The 18,835-nt window shown below is 39.5% G+C and overlaps 2 protein-coding genes across 4 annotated transcripts; one reads left to right on the top strand and one right to left on the bottom strand.

Annotated features, from left to right (window-relative positions):
* The first annotated feature begins 891 nt into the window (after positions 1–891).
* On the top strand, positions 892–5,245 carry LOC133009399 (prosaposin-like). Of its 3 annotated transcripts, XM_061076909.1 has the most exons (10): positions 892–997; positions 1,110–1,156; positions 1,627–1,701; positions 2,266–2,394; positions 2,480–2,596; positions 2,691–2,771; positions 3,242–3,425; positions 4,506–4,570; positions 4,652–4,711; positions 4,899–4,969. In XM_061076909.1, exons 1-9 carry the CDS (start codon positions 946–948, stop codon positions 4,706–4,708), a joined length of 807 nt encoding a protein of 268 aa, XP_060932892.1. In that variant the 5' UTR covers positions 892–945; the 3' UTR covers positions 4,709–4,711; positions 4,899–4,969. The 3 variants fall into 3 exon arrangements, with proteins under 3 accessions (XP_060932892.1, XP_060932898.1, XP_060932884.1); XM_061076915.1 differs by lacking the exon at positions 4,652–4,711 and having other exon boundaries at positions 2,272–2,394; positions 4,899–5,245; XM_061076901.1 differs by lacking the exon at positions 4,652–4,711 and having other exon boundaries at positions 4,899–5,245.
* A 230-nt stretch (positions 5,246–5,475) lies between these two features.
* Positions 5,476–15,005, bottom strand: mat2aa (methionine adenosyltransferase 2Aa). The gene is made up of 9 exons (XM_061076888.1): positions 14,669–15,005; positions 11,880–11,957; positions 10,894–11,016; positions 9,889–10,001; positions 9,609–9,752; positions 9,063–9,281; positions 8,643–8,825; positions 8,357–8,490; positions 5,476–8,234 (listed from the first exon to the last, which is right to left on the bottom strand). The coding sequence occupies exons 1-9, from the start codon at positions 14,760–14,762 to the stop codon at positions 8,132–8,134; spliced, it is 1,191 nt and encodes a 396-aa protein (XP_060932871.1). The 5' UTR covers positions 14,763–15,005; the 3' UTR covers positions 5,476–8,131.
* Between the last annotated feature and the right edge of the window lie 3,830 nt (positions 15,006–18,835).

Here is an 18,835-nt window from a genome sequence, read left to right as displayed (position 1 = left end):
GAAAGCAATGTGTTGAACAAAGACACCTTAAGGTGAGAGAGACAAATGGAAATGTCAGAGCCGTTTCAAAAGCTGAACAGGTGCAAAGAAGGAAGCAAGGCTGTTTTCCACGGAACAACCCTCCTGAAGCAGATCTGTTCACCTGATCGTAAAAGGACAATGATAGGTCATGTGGTCCAGGCAAAGATTGTGTGATTGCTGATTGCTGATTTCCTTGAAGTTTTTTCTGTTGAAGTTTGGTTAAACAGGCAGGAAGACCTTAGATAACAAAAAGAAAACATCGAGGCGTGGCTGTGCAACGTCACGGATAAAACAAACAACGATAGCTAAGAGTTTGACAAAGGACACAATCAGCGGTCTTCAATATAAAAAGGGAGTGAAATGAATCTGTATCGCCATTTCTTATTTGTTGTTAACACTCAGAGACTGATATGACAACTTCATTTTGTTTCGTCCATGTCCAATCTGCTGACAAGGAGGTTAGATTTATGACGTATACAGCAGCCAGCTACTAGGGGGCAATTGGGGACGCTTTGTCATGTCAATATGTATAAATGGTGAATTGTAGCAATCAGACTGTGATGTGAAAGTTATTAGCTTCAGTGTGGGCAAAGGATGATGATTATACATTACACTGAAATTAAAAACATTAGGATTAATATTATTATTGATAAAAGATTCAAATAAACATCAGGTTTCCCTGTTAATAAACTAAACTACACTGTGCGTCTGTGTATCTACAGAACACAAGTGAACATGTCTGAGGTTTTCAAATAAGGCTTGTCAAGTTGTCGCACCTTGATTTTGAGGAACTGAACGTGAAACTTGACTAATATTAGCATACAAAGAGTGAAAGAAAACAATGTTCTGCTTTGCTCATAACAGCTCTAATCAAAGTAGTATGACTGGCAAGTGGGTCACGTCAAACACAAACTTTACCCGAGGATGGCCGCGCTGCAGTTCATGCTGTTTCTCTACATCGGACTCCAGAGCTTTGGTAAGACAACGCAAAGTTTATCAGTTGCAATAAGAAGATGAATTAATGCCGAGAGTGTAGAGTGAAAAACTAAAGGGATGAAATAAATAAAAGGGAACATTCATCTCCACAGCTCTGAATGCAGGCGCCTTGCAACCTGTTCCAGATGCCACGAGAGCCGTAAGTAATGATTCCTCATTTCGGCTAACAAAATAAAAAAATGATTCACATACATAACACCTGTCTTGAAGATAGACTGATGCTAACAGGTCAATATGAATCCAACACTATTATTCCTAAATACCTGCAGTTACCGACCCGCAATTAAATCTATAGCAAAAGAGCAACTGTAAAGAAACATAGTTCATCTACTTCAGAAACAATTGAAAATTGCATTTGTTCAAAATCAGGAAGTTTCTTCATGTACTTCCCCTTCTCCAAAAATTTACACAACAAAACTTGGTTTTTCTAATATATCAGTTTTGCATCTTGGGGAACTGACATAGCCGCAATTGAATTTCTTTAAAAACTCAATATATGAATATCGAACCAATTTCTGACCACATTAAGTGCTATTGACGTCTAAACAAGAGCTAATCAGTTGAAGTATTAATGATACTTTCATTATGTGATTTTGATTTTATACTCAGACCGGGGACGTCTGCAAGGACTGCACACAAATGTTTGAACTCCTTGAGGACCTGCTCTCCAGTGCAGACCTGCAGGTGAGAGCAACAGTGGAGCACAAGCCAGACAAGTCAAATTTATTAACTGATCATGTTGTGTCCAAAATTCAGATCTCAAGAACTAAGATCTGTGGTTGAATAGTTTTGTCATTAGGTAAAAAATAAATATCGTCCCCCTGTTCTTTTATCAGATCAATACTCCACATTCAGTCATTCATGATAAAGGAAAGGTTTTTCCCAAAATAGTACCAATTAAAGAGAAAACTGGGATTTAAGTTGTGATGAAAACAGTTAAGTAACATTACACAAAGTTTCATCGGGTGATGTTTAAAAATACATGCTTGATACAGGATCCTGTCTCTTTCATTGCACCTCATGCTAACAGATGACCAGGTATCTTCTGACCACTCTTACTGATTGGTTCCTGTTTCTCAGCCTCTTTTTGTCCTTCACTTTTAAAAATCCAGATTAAAAGAATCCAGAAAACAAGTTAGTCTACATTGCTTCACTCGGCTGATCTGTGCCTGTCGTTGGCAGAGGGGGATAATGTTGCAACTCTCATAAAAAATAAAACGTTTTTTTTTTTTTTTTGTCTTCACTAAGAAAAAGATGATAGATGGCATTGAGACTCTGTGTGACCACCTGCCCGGCCCACCCAGCATGGCCACTCTCTGCAGGAAAGAGGTTGAGAAGATGCTTCCACTGGCCTTCACCTTCATAACTGGACTGGTAGTAAGTTCAGGGAAAGTACCAGGACTGAATCACTAACAGTTTGCTGTCAGAGGTCTGCACTACCGTCACGTCTCTTTCTCTGTAGAAACCAGCGGAGGTCTGCAAACTGATCGGACTCTGCGGCTCGTCTTGTGACAGACAGGAGAAGATGCTCGGCTATTTTGCCGAGCAGGCCCTGCAGGCTGCTGTGACGAGCCAAAAGGTAAGTCAAGTACATATTTGAAAGGAACACTATAATGTCTTAGAGGAAACCTGAGCTCCTTGTGCTTTATGTGCCTTTTGTGTCTGTGTAACAGGGGCGGGCCAAGTCGGCGTGCTCCTTCTGCCTGTTCCTCCTCAAGACGCTGGAGGACCTGCTGCCTAAAGAAAGGACGGAGGTGAGGCACTCTGCTGCAGGGAAGGGACACGTGTGTCACAGTGTCTCTTTGTGCTGCACGGAGACGTTCAAATGACACCAGGCGCCATGTGTGCGCCATCAAGGTGCCCGCTCATATTTTACATCCTGCTCATCTACACAGTGACGCAGTGGGAGAATTGTCACGTCCACCGTAAGGAATGTGTCACAGATATTAAAGCAGTATATTAGGTAGAAGAATAGTTTATACACATTATTTTATTGCTTCGTTGATATTAGTTTGCATATTTAAAGTAATTCTTTATCATTTTGTCTTTAAAAAATAATTTTATGTTTTTTTCATTGTCAGCTATTTTTTTGGTTTTGTTTATACTTGGCTCAGCTGTCAATATCAAAGAACGTTGAGCTGCACAACCTGTATGAAAGCTGCTCTACGAATGAAGTTGACTGATTGTTGTCCGTCCCCCCCCCCCCCCCCCCCCCCCCTTACAGGCAGAAGTGGTCAAGTTGCTGGAGGAGATTTGTCACATTTTGCCCTCTGCATACCACGACGAGTGCGAGGCCTTCATAGACAGGTTTGGCAAGACGGTGCTGGACGCAATCACAAGATTTGCAACGCCTCGGACCATCTGCTCCCTCCTCCATCAGTGCGAGTGGCAGGACGCCGCTGGGGCAGGTCAGTAATTTGGAAAAAATCCTCAAGCAAACAGCCCAAAGTAATAAATACTTTTGACCAGCGCCGGCCCTGACAATGTTGGAGCCCTAGGCGAGATTTCATATTGGCCAAGTTGCTTTGAAATATGTTTGAAAAGTTGCTATTGCACGAAATAGAACCGTGTGCTCTCTAATGTCTCATCTTTGATCAGTGTTTGGGGATTAGGAGGTTAAAGTGAAGCCTCAAGACTCTTTAACAGGGCATCAAATACTGGTAAAAAAAGTAATATTTTTTAACAATCATTTTACTTTAATACATCTAATAGGAACAGGTAGTTTGACTGAAGGCTCTAGCATGGGTTCCTGCAAAGCCTCTATCGACCTCCATCAACAAAACAGGGAAAAATAATTATTATAATGCACCAAATCAGTTCCTATGGGATTTTTTTTTTTAGATGAATAACTTAATAAAAATAGTCTACACATGAGAGAAAACAAACATATGTATGGGTTAACTGTATGTGCACCTGTATGATCCACAGATGAGACAACACTGTGAACAAGTGTCACGGTTATTTTTATAATTCTTTCTCATTGCCCATCAAAATATCGAATCTAAAAATTATCAACTTTGTAACATAGTCTATTCATTTATTAATTCTTGAATTAATTTGTAAATAAATGCATTAATGCATGTGTTTTTCCTCAATTTTTTATTAATTTATGAAATTATTTATTACCATGTCCTTGTCACTTGTGCTCCACCCTTAGCTGCATTCAGGTTCTGCATGGAAGAAATCCATGGTGTGTCTCAGACAAAATAGCTTTCAGTTCCTGGACTATTTTTAACGCTTATAGTCACATTCCTTGAAAGAAACTTGTGAGACTTGTTTCTCGTAAGAGGTGTCTGCTCAGCGATTATTCAGATACGCAACGAGCCACAGCAGCAGGATCCCAGCCAGTGTCTCACCCACAAGTGAAAGTGAAGAGCCCCTGCAGTGTCCCCCATTCACTACAGTCACTGCAGAGTGAATGGCCCTGAATTAATTGATGTCTGTTGTCTATTAACAATAAATTAATCATTTATTGTCTCTTGATCTAGTCTCAGACCCGTGCACTGTGACGACATACAGGTGCAGAGACGTCTCGACTGCCCTCCGATGTGGAGTAAGTGAACAGCTATTCTTGTGCAGTTGATTAACTTGTGAATTGTCAGTGATGATCACATTCTTTACCCGGTTCACACAGACTCTGTTCTACTGCCAGAGATTTGCCTGGAAGCCGCTCGACAGCAACGCGCTCTAAAATGTGAGATAGGTAGTTTGGTGGTGAATTTAATAAACATACAACTGAGGGTTTGGGGAAAGGGGATGTCGCACCTTGTTCAGCTCTGTGAGGCACATTGTGATTTGTGAATATGGGCGGTACAGATAATATTTGATTGCTAAAATGATTGACAGCAACATTAAAGATCTCTCAAAACTGTTTTTTTCAGGACGGGACTGAAAATATGAATCATCGCCCCTGTGAACGATCTTTCAACATCAAACTGTAACAACCTGTCACAGTCTGTACTACTTTCACATACTGATTTAGGACCTTACTTTAGATTTAGAGTAGATTAAAAGGAAGACAGTGTCTCTGCCTGAAACATTTTATAACACAATTATATGAACTTCAGTTGTGAGGAACGTTGCAAGCTTAACAAGATCAAAATGTTAAATGCTTACATTTAAACAATGCATCTGTAAACGTTTCACTTTTTTCCATTTTTAATTAGTGTTTCTGGTAAAATGAATTGTTCATCCGCTTTTATTAAAGATTTGAGGGAAATGATCTCAATGGAGTTTGTTAAATGAGGTGTGTATATTTTGGGCTATGACAGACCACAGACTGCACTCATTAATAAAAAAGGATGTCAACAGTTTTCAGATTAATCCACACTGAGGTCCAAAAAGCCAGAGAACTCGCTGCGAGAGTTTGGTGTAAAACATGTTGTTGCAAAAACCTCCACTAACTAATTATTAAGAGTTATATATATAAAATACAATAAAAGAATACATAGCCAGAAGCCCAGCCCATGAGCACAAGCAAGTGCACACTTTATTTGAGGAATTTAAAAGAGAAACACCAGATCATACTGTGCAGTATTTAGAGGGGAAAGCTGCTGCTCAGGGGAGAAACTGGGGGGTGGGGTGTAAATCGGTAAGAAGTCAGATATTTGGGGACATTGCAGAAAAGGCACTTTTACACATTCAGCAACCAGTGATGGACTCACTTTCAATAATTAAAACAATTATTAACAGTGAAAAAAAATGTGTTCCTCTAACCCACCATCAACTTGTAAACAGGCTGGTTTCTCTGTACAACACCAACCAGGCATTAGGTTTAGAAGGAGGTTAAGGATCTCACAGACACATGAATCTGAAAAGCTCCTACAGCGCCACTCTGTGGCTCATATGGGAGCTTTCTTTGGAGTACCCTCGAGGAGCCACAAGGTGGTGCCAACATAAATGAGATATCAGTGTTGAGTGAGTAGAAAACAATGCTAAAATTCAGCTTCATTAAAGGAGACACAGTGCAATCTTTCTATAATAAAGATAAAGAGCTTTTAGACATAGACTCAGACCAGTGAATAGAAACTTCACTTAGGTTTACAGCTGTTTCAGCCTTGATCCTGTTACTATGCTGTGTTGACCACTGGTGAGAGGATAGAGTTACATTTACTCACATTACTGTAACAAAGTAGTTTTAGTGAACATGTACTTTTCAGAGCAATTTTAATGGTCAGTAGTTTAGCTCTGATTTTCTATTTTTGCCTCAATAAAAACAAGTAAGATGATGGAATTATTCAAACTTTGGGAATGCACCAAATGAAAAGAGCCCCATTAAATTGGCTGCTGCTGATTGGATGCAACACCTGGTGACCGCGTCCAGTAAAGCGAATCAACACACACCTGGAAGGTGCATACTGGGTCGAGCTAAACAGTAAATGCTAAAAAAAAAAATTGGTCCCTTGGGCTGGAAGTAGAGCAACTTATGGACGACATCCTGGTGCACAGGTGGCACAGAGCGCTATTCACGACGGGTGCAACAGATGACTAGTGGTCGTCAGTCACTGTGCATGAGAGCATCAACTACTGCGTTACCAAGCAACCGTAACCTGAACTATCTGAGCACAGTTTTCTATTTACTTTAAACAAATAACAGTTCTTTTAAAATCAGTGTAATTTTCCAGTACCCTTTAACCGTTTTTGTTGCCACACATCGAGGAGTAAGTCAAAGAACATCTGGGGAAGCAAAGGCATGTACTGTTTGCACCACATCCTGGCTTTAAAGTAACAGATAGGAAAAGGTTGGAATTTTTGACTACTGCCATGCATGACCCTCAGAGCTAATATGTCTAAAAACAAGTAAATACATTTATAAAATAACCTTAAGTTCTAGGCTGAACACTACTGCACACGTAACATTGAAAACAGAAGTATTTTCAATTTTGGGTGTACTTGAACTTATGTGCAATTCCAGTGGAAGATTCAAACTCCATGAGCAAACAGCAAAAATCGGATCCCACGTTTTATTTATTTTTTACACGACTAACTCTGCTTGAAAGACCAGAGCAGTCACGTCTTACATTCACAAAGCTGATTGTGCGCAGCCCCTCATCTCTTTGTCTGCTCATGTTCTTCCATATCAGTTCTGTTTTGAATATCATGTGCAGACGGTGAATCGTTTGCTCGTCAAACATTATATAAATTATTTCAAGTACAATGTTGCCATGGGATAAAGGCAGCCCCCGTCCAAAGGCAACTGAGCCTGGGTTTCTCTGTAGCTACACCCAGATTCAGTCTTAAGGAAGGGTGAGGACTGTGCCATGCCTTCTGTTTTGTTTTTTGGTCAGTAAAACATTGACACATTTATCATCTGAAACACTCACATGACATTTAAACAAAGAAAATTTACAAATATGGAGTGTTTTCACGGTGCAGCCCAACAAGACCATAAGGTCATTAGCAGCTTCTGACTTCTCTGTAAAACGTCAGAAAAAACATGGCCTGAAGGGACTGCACAGAGAAGACAAATAAGCAGGTTTTAGATCACTCCGCCCCAATTGTGCCTTTAAATTTTCAAAAACAGACAGGATGTGTGCTGTACGGGAAACAGAGCTGATGCGACACTAAATGGCTCTTAACCCAACGCAGTTAGGGGACACTGGAAAGGACATCTAGAGAGAAAGCAGCAGAGGACGACAAGCTCTGATTGCTTCTGCAGCTAAACTGCAATGAGACTTTTTATACTGAGTGATACTGCAAATGTTTCCATTACTGGCATGTATGCACACGCTCCTGTTGGAAATCAACAATAAATATAGTTTTAATATAAATTGTCAATTATACCAGTCAATGTAAGGACACTAAATAACTTCACCCTGCAAAAAGTACGAGTACGCCAGAGCTAAGATAAATAAAAGTTGGCAGCACTGCTCAAATCTAAATGTACCATTTCTCCAACACTGCTCAGTTGAATACTTTGACAACCGAAATACTTCATGTCTAACAGGTGGGAAAAGGGCTTTTTTTTTTGTTGTAGAGGTTGTGGTGATGTGGCTGTGCGAGCAAGGAGCAAGGGCTGAGAGGAGGAAGAGGGAGGAGGAGGAAGGAGGGAAGAAGACAAACACAGGTTTATCTGCAATACACCAAAGGCCTGCTGGGATATCAGAGGAGGGGTTCAGTATCTCAGCTTCTTGGGCACCTCCCAGGAAAAGACGTCCCGACCAAAGTGACCATAGGCTGCAGTGCCCTGGTAGATTGGCTTCTTCAGGTCAAGCTCCCTGCGACGGAACAACATAAATACATTGTATAAAAACTGTGGATATTTGTAAAATGTGTACAGCGGGAACTTTAATTGCGACATCAAAAAACAAAAACTCAGAGATTAGACACCACACCATACCTCACGATAACCCCTGGACGGAGGTCAAAGTTCTTATTCACGATGTCCAGCAGGTCCCGCTCACTCTTCTGGGACGTCCCATAATGGAAGATGGAGACAGAGAGGGGATGGGCAATTCCAATTGCATAGGAGACCTGAAACAGATGTCAATAATGCAAACAAAAATTAAAAATCTTTTAATTTAAAAGACAAGTACTGAATTGGGAAAAAGGAATGTAAAAAAGTTCATGGATAAATTGACCTAATCAATATAAAAATGTAGCACTATACGCAGCTGTGCACTCACCTGGACCAGCACACGCCTGCAGAGCCCAGCTTTTACCAGAGATTTGGCCACCCAGCGAGCTGCATAGGCAGCTGAGCGGTCTACCTTCGTGTAGTCTTTCCCAGAGAAAGCTCCGCCTCCGTGAGCTCCCCAACCCCCATAGGTATCGACAATGATCTTACGACCAGTCAGACCAGCATCACCCTGTTGGGAAGGTACAGGCACATTGTAAATACAGGGAACATTTCAGAGAAGCCTCTTACAGGAGCTACTTTTTACTTTTACTTTATGCTATCAAGTTAAAAAATATCATCAGGTGTGGAATCAGGCCCATTAGAATATTTTCCAAATTCCTTTTATGTATCGGTTGAATAAAAAAATTGCAGTAATTGTTTTTGGTGTAGCTGAATTAGCCGAATAAAAGACGTTTTTAAGTCTCACCTGAGGTCCACCAATGACAAAGCGGCCGCTGGGCTGCAGGTGGTATATGGTGTTATCGTCGAGGTACCCGCTGGGAATCACGTCTTTCACCACCTGCTCCTTCAGGCAATGGCGCATCTGGTCCAAACCTATGAACTCGTCGTGCTGCACAGACACCACGACGGTGTGGACACGCAGCGGCACCATGGCACCTCGGTCCTGTCTGTACTGAACGGTCACCTGATGGAGACAAAAAATGATTGTTAACTGTTCTTCTTTAGATCAATGTCAGTTTCAATCATGACATCAAATACATAACTTTGGTTTGTGGTAAATATGTTGGACAAAAAAGTTGTCTGAGAAAATCATGGTGGGGTATCTGTAGATGAAGCTCTGAGCGGAAGTCATAGCAAAATGTATCTATGTTCAATCTTTAAAACGCATGAATGGAGACAAACATTAAAACAAAGTATTACTTAAGACAAAAATAAGATGTTCTTAGTGTTTGACTTTCAAAGCAATGCAGATGGACCTTCTGGAAGTTGAGGTAATGTTTCCTTGTCCTACCTGAGTTTTGGAATCAGGTCGGAGCCACGGCAGCGTTCCATTTCGGCGCAATTCAGCCATCTTGGCATTGAGCTTGTGGGCCAGGATGATAGTGAGGGGCATGCACTCCTCAGTTTCATCAGTAGCATATCCAAACATCAGACCCTGTCAGAGGTGTAGCCACAACCCCAGCATGAGAACAGGAAGACAAGACCACAAACTTTAAATTACAACCCCTCTGGATCCAGTTACCAGTCGTCTGTGGATCAAACCCAAAACATAAATGTAAGAACAGTCTGACCTGGTCCCCGGCTCCTACGTCCTCTTCATTTCGGTCCAGGTGAACCCCCTGAGCGATGTCCGGGGACTGCTGCTCCAGAGCCACCAGCACATTGCAGGTCTTATAGTCGAAGCCTGTAAAACAAAACGTTTCACAACTTTTTACCATCTCAGTCCTCACCACTGTGCTTCCTTTAAATGTGGTTGGATGATGTTCTAATTGGGGGGTGGGGGGGGGGGGGGGGGGGGGTGTACACATTCACCAAGCTCGGAAAGTTACATAAATTAAATATGTGATCAGCAGATCACTAATATTAGAAAAGGCTGATGGAAAAAAAACCTCACCAGGACATGACTACTAATAAATAATAAGCATAATTATACTTTCCATGTAATAGAAGATACTGGAATTGTAATGTGTGTGTGTGTGTGTGTGTTTGTGCAAGTGGGAAGGGCAGGGTGTGGATCACAGTGAAGACAGAATGCATCTTAATGTAAAATACACTCCCCTTTATGACTTAATTTGTCGCATGACTTGTGAACAAACTGTACTGAACAGCTGTCGCTGGATTAGTCAAATGTATGTTAACGTCAAGTTGAAGGATTGGTACTAAACCAGGTAATAAACAGCCCTGTAGCTAATGTATTGATTGACTCAAAGTAATGTAAAGGATGCGTTAATAAACATATTCTGAAATGGTCAGAGCAACATACAGACATTTTCTGCATTCATGGTTTATTAAAATATGTCTTTATTCTTTATTCTAAACAACTGTAACGTTAAATACTTGATGAATGAGCAGAGTCAGTAAGAGAAGTGTTAAAATCTTGACGACACGCATCCCTTAGAAATGTGGTGTCAGCCAAGGCGGCTTCATTAGAGCAGTTTAAGCTGATGGGTAAGACACTACAAATCTGCAGGAGAGGATTTCACCTGGGAAAAAACACAAAGCTTCTGAGCATGGAGCCCCACTCAGTTAATCTCAACCTGATCTAAACTCACAACCAGCCACTTTCATCACTGTACCTTTGGAGGAGTCATCGTAGCCAATTTTCTTGATTGTCTCTCTGACAATCTTCTGATAATCGACGTTGGCTCTGGAGGTGATCTCCCCGGCAAGCAGTATCATCCCCGTCTTAGCAACAGTCTCTGAGGACACAAAAATGTGTCGTGTGAGGGGGGAGAGGGGGATTTTTATATATTAGATCATTGAAAATACAAAGGGGGACAGGGAAGATACAACACAGACTGGCCTACTGAAGCAGTCTCAAACATCATGTTGACCTTACAAACATACATTATGACATTTATTTTCAAGATTAATTAATTCTCGCTTTTGAGAACCAGTTACTGTAAATAATTTGTCATTTTTCAATTGTAAATGATTTAACTGATTCATAAACTAAGTGTTGCAGCTTTATTATCATCATCATCATCTAAAGCCTTTAAACCTTGGTGCAGGGCATGAACTCTTAGTCCAACCCCCCTTGTGAATGATGCATCAGATGAATCGGTGACAGATGGCCTTTTGTCCGGCAGATTCAAGTACGTGTTGTAAGCAGTCAGTGGTTGCATGTTGTCAAACACGGCATAAAACAGCTCAACTTTGGTGGAGACGTGACGATGTTCCATTTGAAACATCTTTGCATTGCAGTGATATAGATTGGCTGCAGCCGACCTGGCCCTTCAACGCTTGTCTGCCTCTTTCACACTTTACAGTTAAATCAATTAAGGCTTAATGCCAAGAAATTTCTAAGAAAAGGAAAGATCAACACTTATATCTGGTTAGACTGGAAAGTTAACCCCATTCTGAGGATACGAATTGGCTCAACTTCCTGCAACCAACCCGTTTCGCATGTCTATGCATGTATGCTGAGGTTAAGATAAAGCTTTACCTGATATGCAGTATCTAATATGCATGCAATTATGGCAACCTCACCTTGATTTTGCAAAAGGCTTCCTCTTGCATATGCACATTTCAACAACAAATACTTGGTGATCGACAGACTAACCACATGCTACTTTGGCGTCGGGGTCTTGTGAGAGGTGTGCATCCAACACAGCATCACTGATCTGGTCACAAATCTTATCTGTGGAGTTAACATGAGAGAATGTTTCAGAAACCTTGAAAACACATTTCAAATCATTTGTATGTTTCAATGTATCGTTAAATCTAGTAGTAGTAGAGGTGCACAAGTTCACCATGATCAAAATAATTTATGCAAAACAGGTTTGCATACTTTGAAAATGAGATGCAAGTCGGTTAAAATTACAACAGCTTTACTAAATCAACAAAAATACTGATTCTAATATCCTGGTTATAATTTATTTAAAGCTAAAACCACAGTTACCATAGTTATACTGAACGTGCTCTTGTATTTTAAGTTCTGACTTTGTCTCATGGGCATTGATGATTATCTGATGATTTAGTGATAATCTCAACCTCAATGAATATTCCTGATAACTTGTCACATCTCCAGGTTTACGGCCTCACAACTTGAGAACATTACTACCTCGCTCATCCCCTAGGGACTGGAGACTTCCCTTTGGTATTCTCTGAGTTTGCTCCAACACTGACCTGTTTGGCAGCATTCTAAGGACGGCTCGAGCCATTCACACAAGTTCCAAATGTTTTACCTGCCTCACAAAATAGGACCTTTAAAAGGAGCATTATACTACTAGCGATCTCTGTAGGTGCTTCTGCTGTCCTGAACCTGTAGAGTGTGTGGTTGAGACGACTTTACACCCACAGCGAAGCAGCAGCCCCTGCAGATCCTATATTTAGGTAGAAGTAATCCTATTATCTGTTTCATTAGAGCTGCCCCCACTGCCTTAGTGCAATTCTGAAAACTGCAGTGCGCTCTATGACAACCGGCTGAATAGATTTTAAATTAATATTTAAATTACTAACACCAAACTAAAACTAACAGCTTAATGCAACAGCCCTGCAATAAGAACTACCTTCATGGGGGGTTTATGGGGGTTCCACTGTTTAGTTTGAGTTTAGAAAGCTCTTAATGGTCAGTGTTGGGGATGGAAGATATAGTTTATTACCCTCGCTGTTAAACTGCAACCTTCAAAACACATAAACTAAACAGCTGCTACTTAGATGAAAAGTGACAGCTTTGGGAAAGTAGGATTTATTGCAGGGCTCTTGCATTAGTCTGCATTAGTATAAGTAATGTGTACTTTATTAGAATGGCCCTCCAGGGACCAATTAAGTTGTTTTGAATTATGCCCTCAACTCAACTGAGAGTATTTTAGAGATGATTAGAAATCAATATCTTCATCACTTTGCTTTATAATGACTTCAGTGTATTTTTATGAATTTTAATATGATGCACTTGTTTTTTTGCGGTTTAATTTAATTAACATTTTTAATCGCTTATTCTTTTCTTCATGTTTTTATATACAATATCTTCATACTTAAATATTTCTAATCATATGTTTAGGCATGTCATGTATCTGTTGTGCAGCTGTGTGTTTTAGTCTATGCTTGTCATCTGAAATGTGACTTAAATAAACTCGATTTGACTGATTATTCACTTATGAACCCATTTCTGCTTTTAATGTATGATCATGATAATCATGATGTGATTTTATATTTTCATACAACTATGCTCCTCTGTTTAGACCCATTTAGAACAGTCCCAGCCGAGGACCATGGGTGACGCAGCCTTTTCTGTCAGGGCTCTCACAGAACAAACCTCTCAGGGACAATTATTCTCTTTCAAATCTCTCTTAGAGAAAATTTGATAAGTGTGCTCTTCTGACTGTACCATCTGTTTTTTGTTTTTCATTAAATAATGTATTATTTCATTATGCTTTTACTCTTTACTCATCAGTAACTTTTCTTATTTCTGTGTCTGTGCTCTAATCTAATGTTTTGTGATCTGTGTGATTTATGTTTCTGATTGTATTATAACTGTTTCCTATTGTTTGAATTTTAACTGTTTTCTTTTTAACTGTTTCCTATTGTTTGTATTTTAACTGTTTACTTTTTAACTGTTTCCTATTGTTTGTATTTTAACTTTTAACTTTTTAACTGTTTCCTATTGTTTGTATTTTAACTGTTTACTTTTTAACTGTTTCCTATTGTTTGTATTTTAAGTGTTTCCTATTTTTTGCCTTCAAATTAAAATGTTTAACTTGCTAAACACAAGGTGGCATCAAAACTAAATGTATTAATATTATCATCACCATAGTGCCTTTGAGCATTGTTAAAAGTACCAAATAAATAACATATTAGCATTTATTGTTAAAACATATGCTACACTTTAATGTGACCCTGGGAACTTTACAAAATTCAACATTAACACAATCAAATATTTAAAAGGAGGCTTACCAAGAGAACTTGATCATGGTTCTTATTGAAAAGAAAAATGTCTGATTTAAAATTATATTAGCGATGTGTGTGTGTCTTCTGGCTCCTGAGGTGTAAACATGCTGTAAATCCATGTCGCTAGCTTACCGGTGGAGCCACATGACTGGCAGGTGCTAACGGGAGGTTAGCTTGAACAGCTAGCCTCCGTGCTGTCAACTCTGTAAATAAACCAAACCCCGGAGTGTTTCCTCGGTGTGTGTCCGCCCCGAGCTTCTCCGGGATGTGGAGCACCGGTTGTGTTACTTCACCCGGTGTGTGGAGGCTGAACAAAGTGTGTTACCGGAGCTGAACGGAGGATGCTCGGACTCCTCGGTGACCGGGCTCCCTGACAACAACACGCTAACAGCACCATGCAGCGCGACCTTGTGTGGAGCTAGCAGGATGCTAACAGGATAACCACAGAGGCAGGCCACTCACCCGGGTGTCCTTCTCCCACTGACTCGGAGGTGAAGAGGAAGCAGTCTTCATCAATGTACGAGTCGCTGTTGAAGCCGTTCAGGTGGTCGTTCATCTTAGTGGGTGAACACACTGTCAGCTAACCAGCTAGCAGCTCTCTCACTCACACACACAGACACACACAGACCTCCTGCTTCAGCTCAGGTTGTACAGATATCCTCCTCACACACACACACAGACACACAACGATCAGCTTCAGCTCCCTGCGTGAAATATAAAGAGCTGAACTCCTCTTCCTCCTCTTCTCCTTCTTCTTCTGGGACTTTATAGAGCCTTCAAGTCGTCTCTACGCAGCCAATGTTGATGTTGAGCTGAGACCACGTGGTGCGAGAGGGCGTGGCTGTGTGTGGAGAGAAACTGTGCACGAGGGGAAGGAGGAGTGTCAAGTCCAAATGTTGACAATAAAGTTTTACAATATCAAGTGTCGTCTTTACATTTAGCATTTTGCCATTTCGAGAATGGAATGTTGAGAATTAAGCAGTGGTGGGAAGTAACGAAGTAGAAATACTTTGTTACTGTACTTAAGTAGATTTTTCACATATCTGTACTTTACTTGAGTATTTATTTTCCTGACGACTTTTTACTTTTACTCGCTAAATTTGAGCACAAATATCTGTACTTTCTACTTCTAAAATTCTCAAAACTGGCTCGTTACTTGAGCAGCGGAGGTTGGCGGAACGTGAACCTTTACGCACGTTGTTTTCCCTTTCCTGCTTCGTGTCAACATCTGCACATAAATACATAACTCGAAGCCACAAGTGGTTAACTTGTCTTAAAGAAAATATTGGAAGTAGTTGGTTTAAACAAAAACTGTTGGCAAATAGACTATCATTTGTTGGCCGTGTCTACTAAGTCTTACACGTCCACGTAAACAAAACAAACAGATGTAAAACAAGTCGAGATGGAAAAACAAACAACACAACCAATTATATAAACAAACGCAAAACCAACTTTCAGCCAACCCAACCAAAAACAAACACTGTGTCGTGGACTACTGCATATTTACGCACACAATTCAGGTTTTTTAATGGACCTCGCCAAATGGAATCCTGGGTAATCAGGCCCAGTTTTCCACTCACTATAATGCCAATATAATTTTTGCAAAGATATTATATATCTATATATTGCCAATTCCAATCCTTAGTCGCCCTTTGTGCTGACTCAACACAACTTAGAAGCTGTTGAGTCTTTATATATGTATTGTACAAACTGGCTAATGTGTACAACTTCAAGCAGGGTTGTGTCTTCACTTTGCCGTCCCTACAGGCAAGAGACCCTACAGGTGTATTGTCACCCTGCTGGAAAAAAAAGCAAACACAAACGCAGGCCCATTCAGTGAAGATAGTCTAATGATAAATAAACAGGCTTACATGTAGATGTGTGGACAAGCTGGCAGGCAGTTACAAAATGCAGCTAATAGACACAAAAGGTTAGTGTTGAAGTGCCGTCAAGCAAGACACTGATAATTTATAAACTTCAAAATAAAGTCACCAAAATACTGTAACCAAATTTGCACCTTAAGATATTCAATTGGATGTATTTTGTAGATGTAATTTAGCATTCAAAAAAACATTATTCTTCAATTATTTATTTCCTTGTTCAGTCTGAAATTTGGCAGCAAAACCAGACTGTGTCCAGTGTTTTTTCTTCTCTGTACTAGCACTGTCCAGGCTGTTAACAAAAGAGAAACTATCTTATTTTGTGTGCCTAGTTTCCCTTTGCTGAGTTATTATCAGGAGCATTGTGTATCACTCCTGTTACTGATGAAAGGTCTATGTTTAGTTATATTTACAGACTTTTTTAGTGGTTATACTTTGGTCTATTAGTGTTCTTAGGTAGACTCAAGAGGCACTTGTTTATTCTGTTGTGTTGATTCTTTGTTGTCTCTAGAAGTTCAGATACCACTTGTCCAATACTATTTTGACCTCAGCATCTCGGGTTCAAAATTTGTAAAAAAATTATACATTATATATATAGTGTTGTTATAATTTTTCAGTCAGTTGAAATAAATCCTGAAGAGAACAATATTGGGAAGTCTTGTGTCTGTATAGGCCTACTATAAAAAGCACTTAGCATTTTTAATTTGATACTTAAGTACATTTAATATGAGCGACTCTAAGACTTTTACTCAAGTCATTTTCTGACGGGTGACTTTTACTTTTACCGAAGCCACTTTAAAATAAGATATGTGTACTTTTACTCAAGTATGGCTTTCAAGTTCTTTATACACCACTGGAATTAAGCCACAGCAAATCTAAGTGGTTTTTTTTAAATTATGTATTTTGAAAATAACAATTCAACTATATATGTATTTTAATTTTACACAACCATGAATTAAAAATGCTGAGATTAAAGTCAGTAAATGAAAGAGTTAAAAAAAAAATCGCATTTTGAGAATTAGGTCAAAACGTTCAGAATAAAGTCAAACGATATTAGTTATTTTTTGTTACTTTTAAGCATAAAGTCGAAATGTTGACGATAGACTCAAACTAAATCCTTTTTTTAAATATATCGTTTATCAATTAAAATTTCAAGATGTAAGTCAAACTTTTAAGAATACATGAAAAAACATATAACTACCTCTGAAAGAATGAACTGATTAACTGATGAAAATGTTTTAAAGAATCGGTTAAACATTTCTTCCCTCTTTATTCAAAAACACAGTGTGTTAATCAATATTTTGACTTTGAAGAGATTTTGTTGAAAACTGCATCGGTTCAGAAGCAAAAACCTCCCAAGCTTGAAAGCGGTGGTTGCATTGGTGCTAATGGAAACAATGGGTGATAGAATCTCATTTAAAACGATGTATTGACCCTAAGAAGACTGAAACTGTGCAAATGTCAAATATTTAACTTCAGAGACAATTTCCGACCTAAGGAGGTCAAATAATCGTTATTTCGTGTATTTGAAGTTTGTCAGAGCCAGAGTTGTCAACACTGAGGCTATTTGACTTGAGTGGTTTAGAAGCCTTCTAGCCCTGGATAGATAGGAGTGCAAGTCCAAGGGAAAGTGTTTGGAGTCCGTGGTAGTTGTGCATCTGCAATGATGGTTCGGGCTTGACTTCAACTATCTGCAGCCAACGTGCGATTTTAAAATAATTTCTAGAAATAGTGAACACAAAAAGCTACTTTACTTTACTGTTGGAATCAGGTGCCTCACTCGTCTGCCCATCTGATTAAACCTAATACTTATTGGAATGTGCAGCTTGTTTCACCCTCTCTCTCTGGTTTTAGATGTGCTTGCTAATCCAAAAGAGATTAACTTGATCACAAACATCAGGATGAACCTTAAGCTGTGTACACTCATCTCTGTGAAAACCTCAAGAGCTTCTGTGTCTATATTAAATGGATTTTGTTTTGTTGGTTCTATTTGAAAATTGGATACTGGATCTTTTTCTTGGTCTTGTCACTAATAACCTTTAACAGTATATGACTGATTTTTATCTTTTCTCGTCCTGTCTCGATTTTGACAGCACTGACCTTTGCAGTGCTACACGTTGGTTGTACACACGTGCAGAGGTTCGACATTATCAGTGTTTAGTCACAATTCACAAGCACAGTACGTTTTCTTTGTTTTTTGCTATGATGTCCTCAGGTGCCATTATAAAAAACAGATCTCAGTAAAATTGAGTTAAAGTTGAAACTTGATTTGCTGCAAACAAAGAGGCTGAAAGTTCAAGTGAAGTTTGTATCTGATGCTAAAATAAATTACTTTTTTTTTTTTCATTTGATTAAATCCAGTCAAACCTCGTCCAAACAGTGACTCACGTCTGCACACATGCACATACAAACAGATATAACTTTTTTGTGTTTACATTTCACCACTTGTTCAGTTTTTTTTATTTGCACACTCACACAGATAAATAACAGTTTTCCTTGAAGCAAACAAACCACATTGGTCTAAACATCCACTCACTGAGCTCTATAGAACAGGGGCTGTATTCACAAAGCTGCTAAGAATAAGAGCATTGATGCAGGATTATTGTTGAAGTCACTTAATCACATGAACACTTCAGGTTGATTGAGTTGGTCAAATGCTCTACCTCTATTCATGAGAGGTTCATTTCATGAATACAGACCGAAAACTATAGAGTTAAAATGTTTAAACCACCATTTGGTCCAAAATGCA

This window comes from Limanda limanda, chromosome 1 (genome assembly GCF_963576545.1).
Source record: "Limanda limanda chromosome 1, fLimLim1.1, whole genome shotgun sequence".
Classification (NCBI taxonomy): domain Eukaryota; kingdom Metazoa; phylum Chordata; class Actinopteri; order Pleuronectiformes; family Pleuronectidae; genus Limanda; species Limanda limanda.
The sequence above is the reverse complement of the archived record's forward strand: the minus strand, read 5'-3'. Positions and strand labels throughout refer to the sequence as shown.

Coding starts and splice junctions, on each gene's coding strand:
- LOC133009399 (XM_061076901.1), top strand. CDS start 946: ATGGCCGCGCTGCAGTTCATGCTGTTTCTCTACATCGGACTCCAGAGC. Junction 2,395..2,479: donor CCTTCATAACTGGACTGGTA/GTAAGTTCAGGG, acceptor CTTTCTCTGTAG/AAACCAGCGGAGGTCTGCAA. Junction 2,772..3,241: donor TGCCTAAAGAAAGGACGGAG/GTGAGGCACTCT, acceptor CCCCCCTTACAG/GCAGAAGTGGTCAAGTTGCT.
- mat2aa (XM_061076888.1), bottom strand. CDS start 14,762: ATGAACGACCACCTGAACGGCTTCAACAGCGACTCGTACATTGATGAA. Junction 10,002..10,893: donor CTACGATGACTCCTCCAAAG/GTACAGTGATGA, acceptor TTTGTTTTACAG/GCTTCGACTATAAGACCTGC. Junction 8,491..8,642: donor GCAGGCGTGTGCTGGTCCAG/GTGAGTGCACAG, acceptor CATCTGTTTCAG/GTCTCCTATGCAATTGGAAT.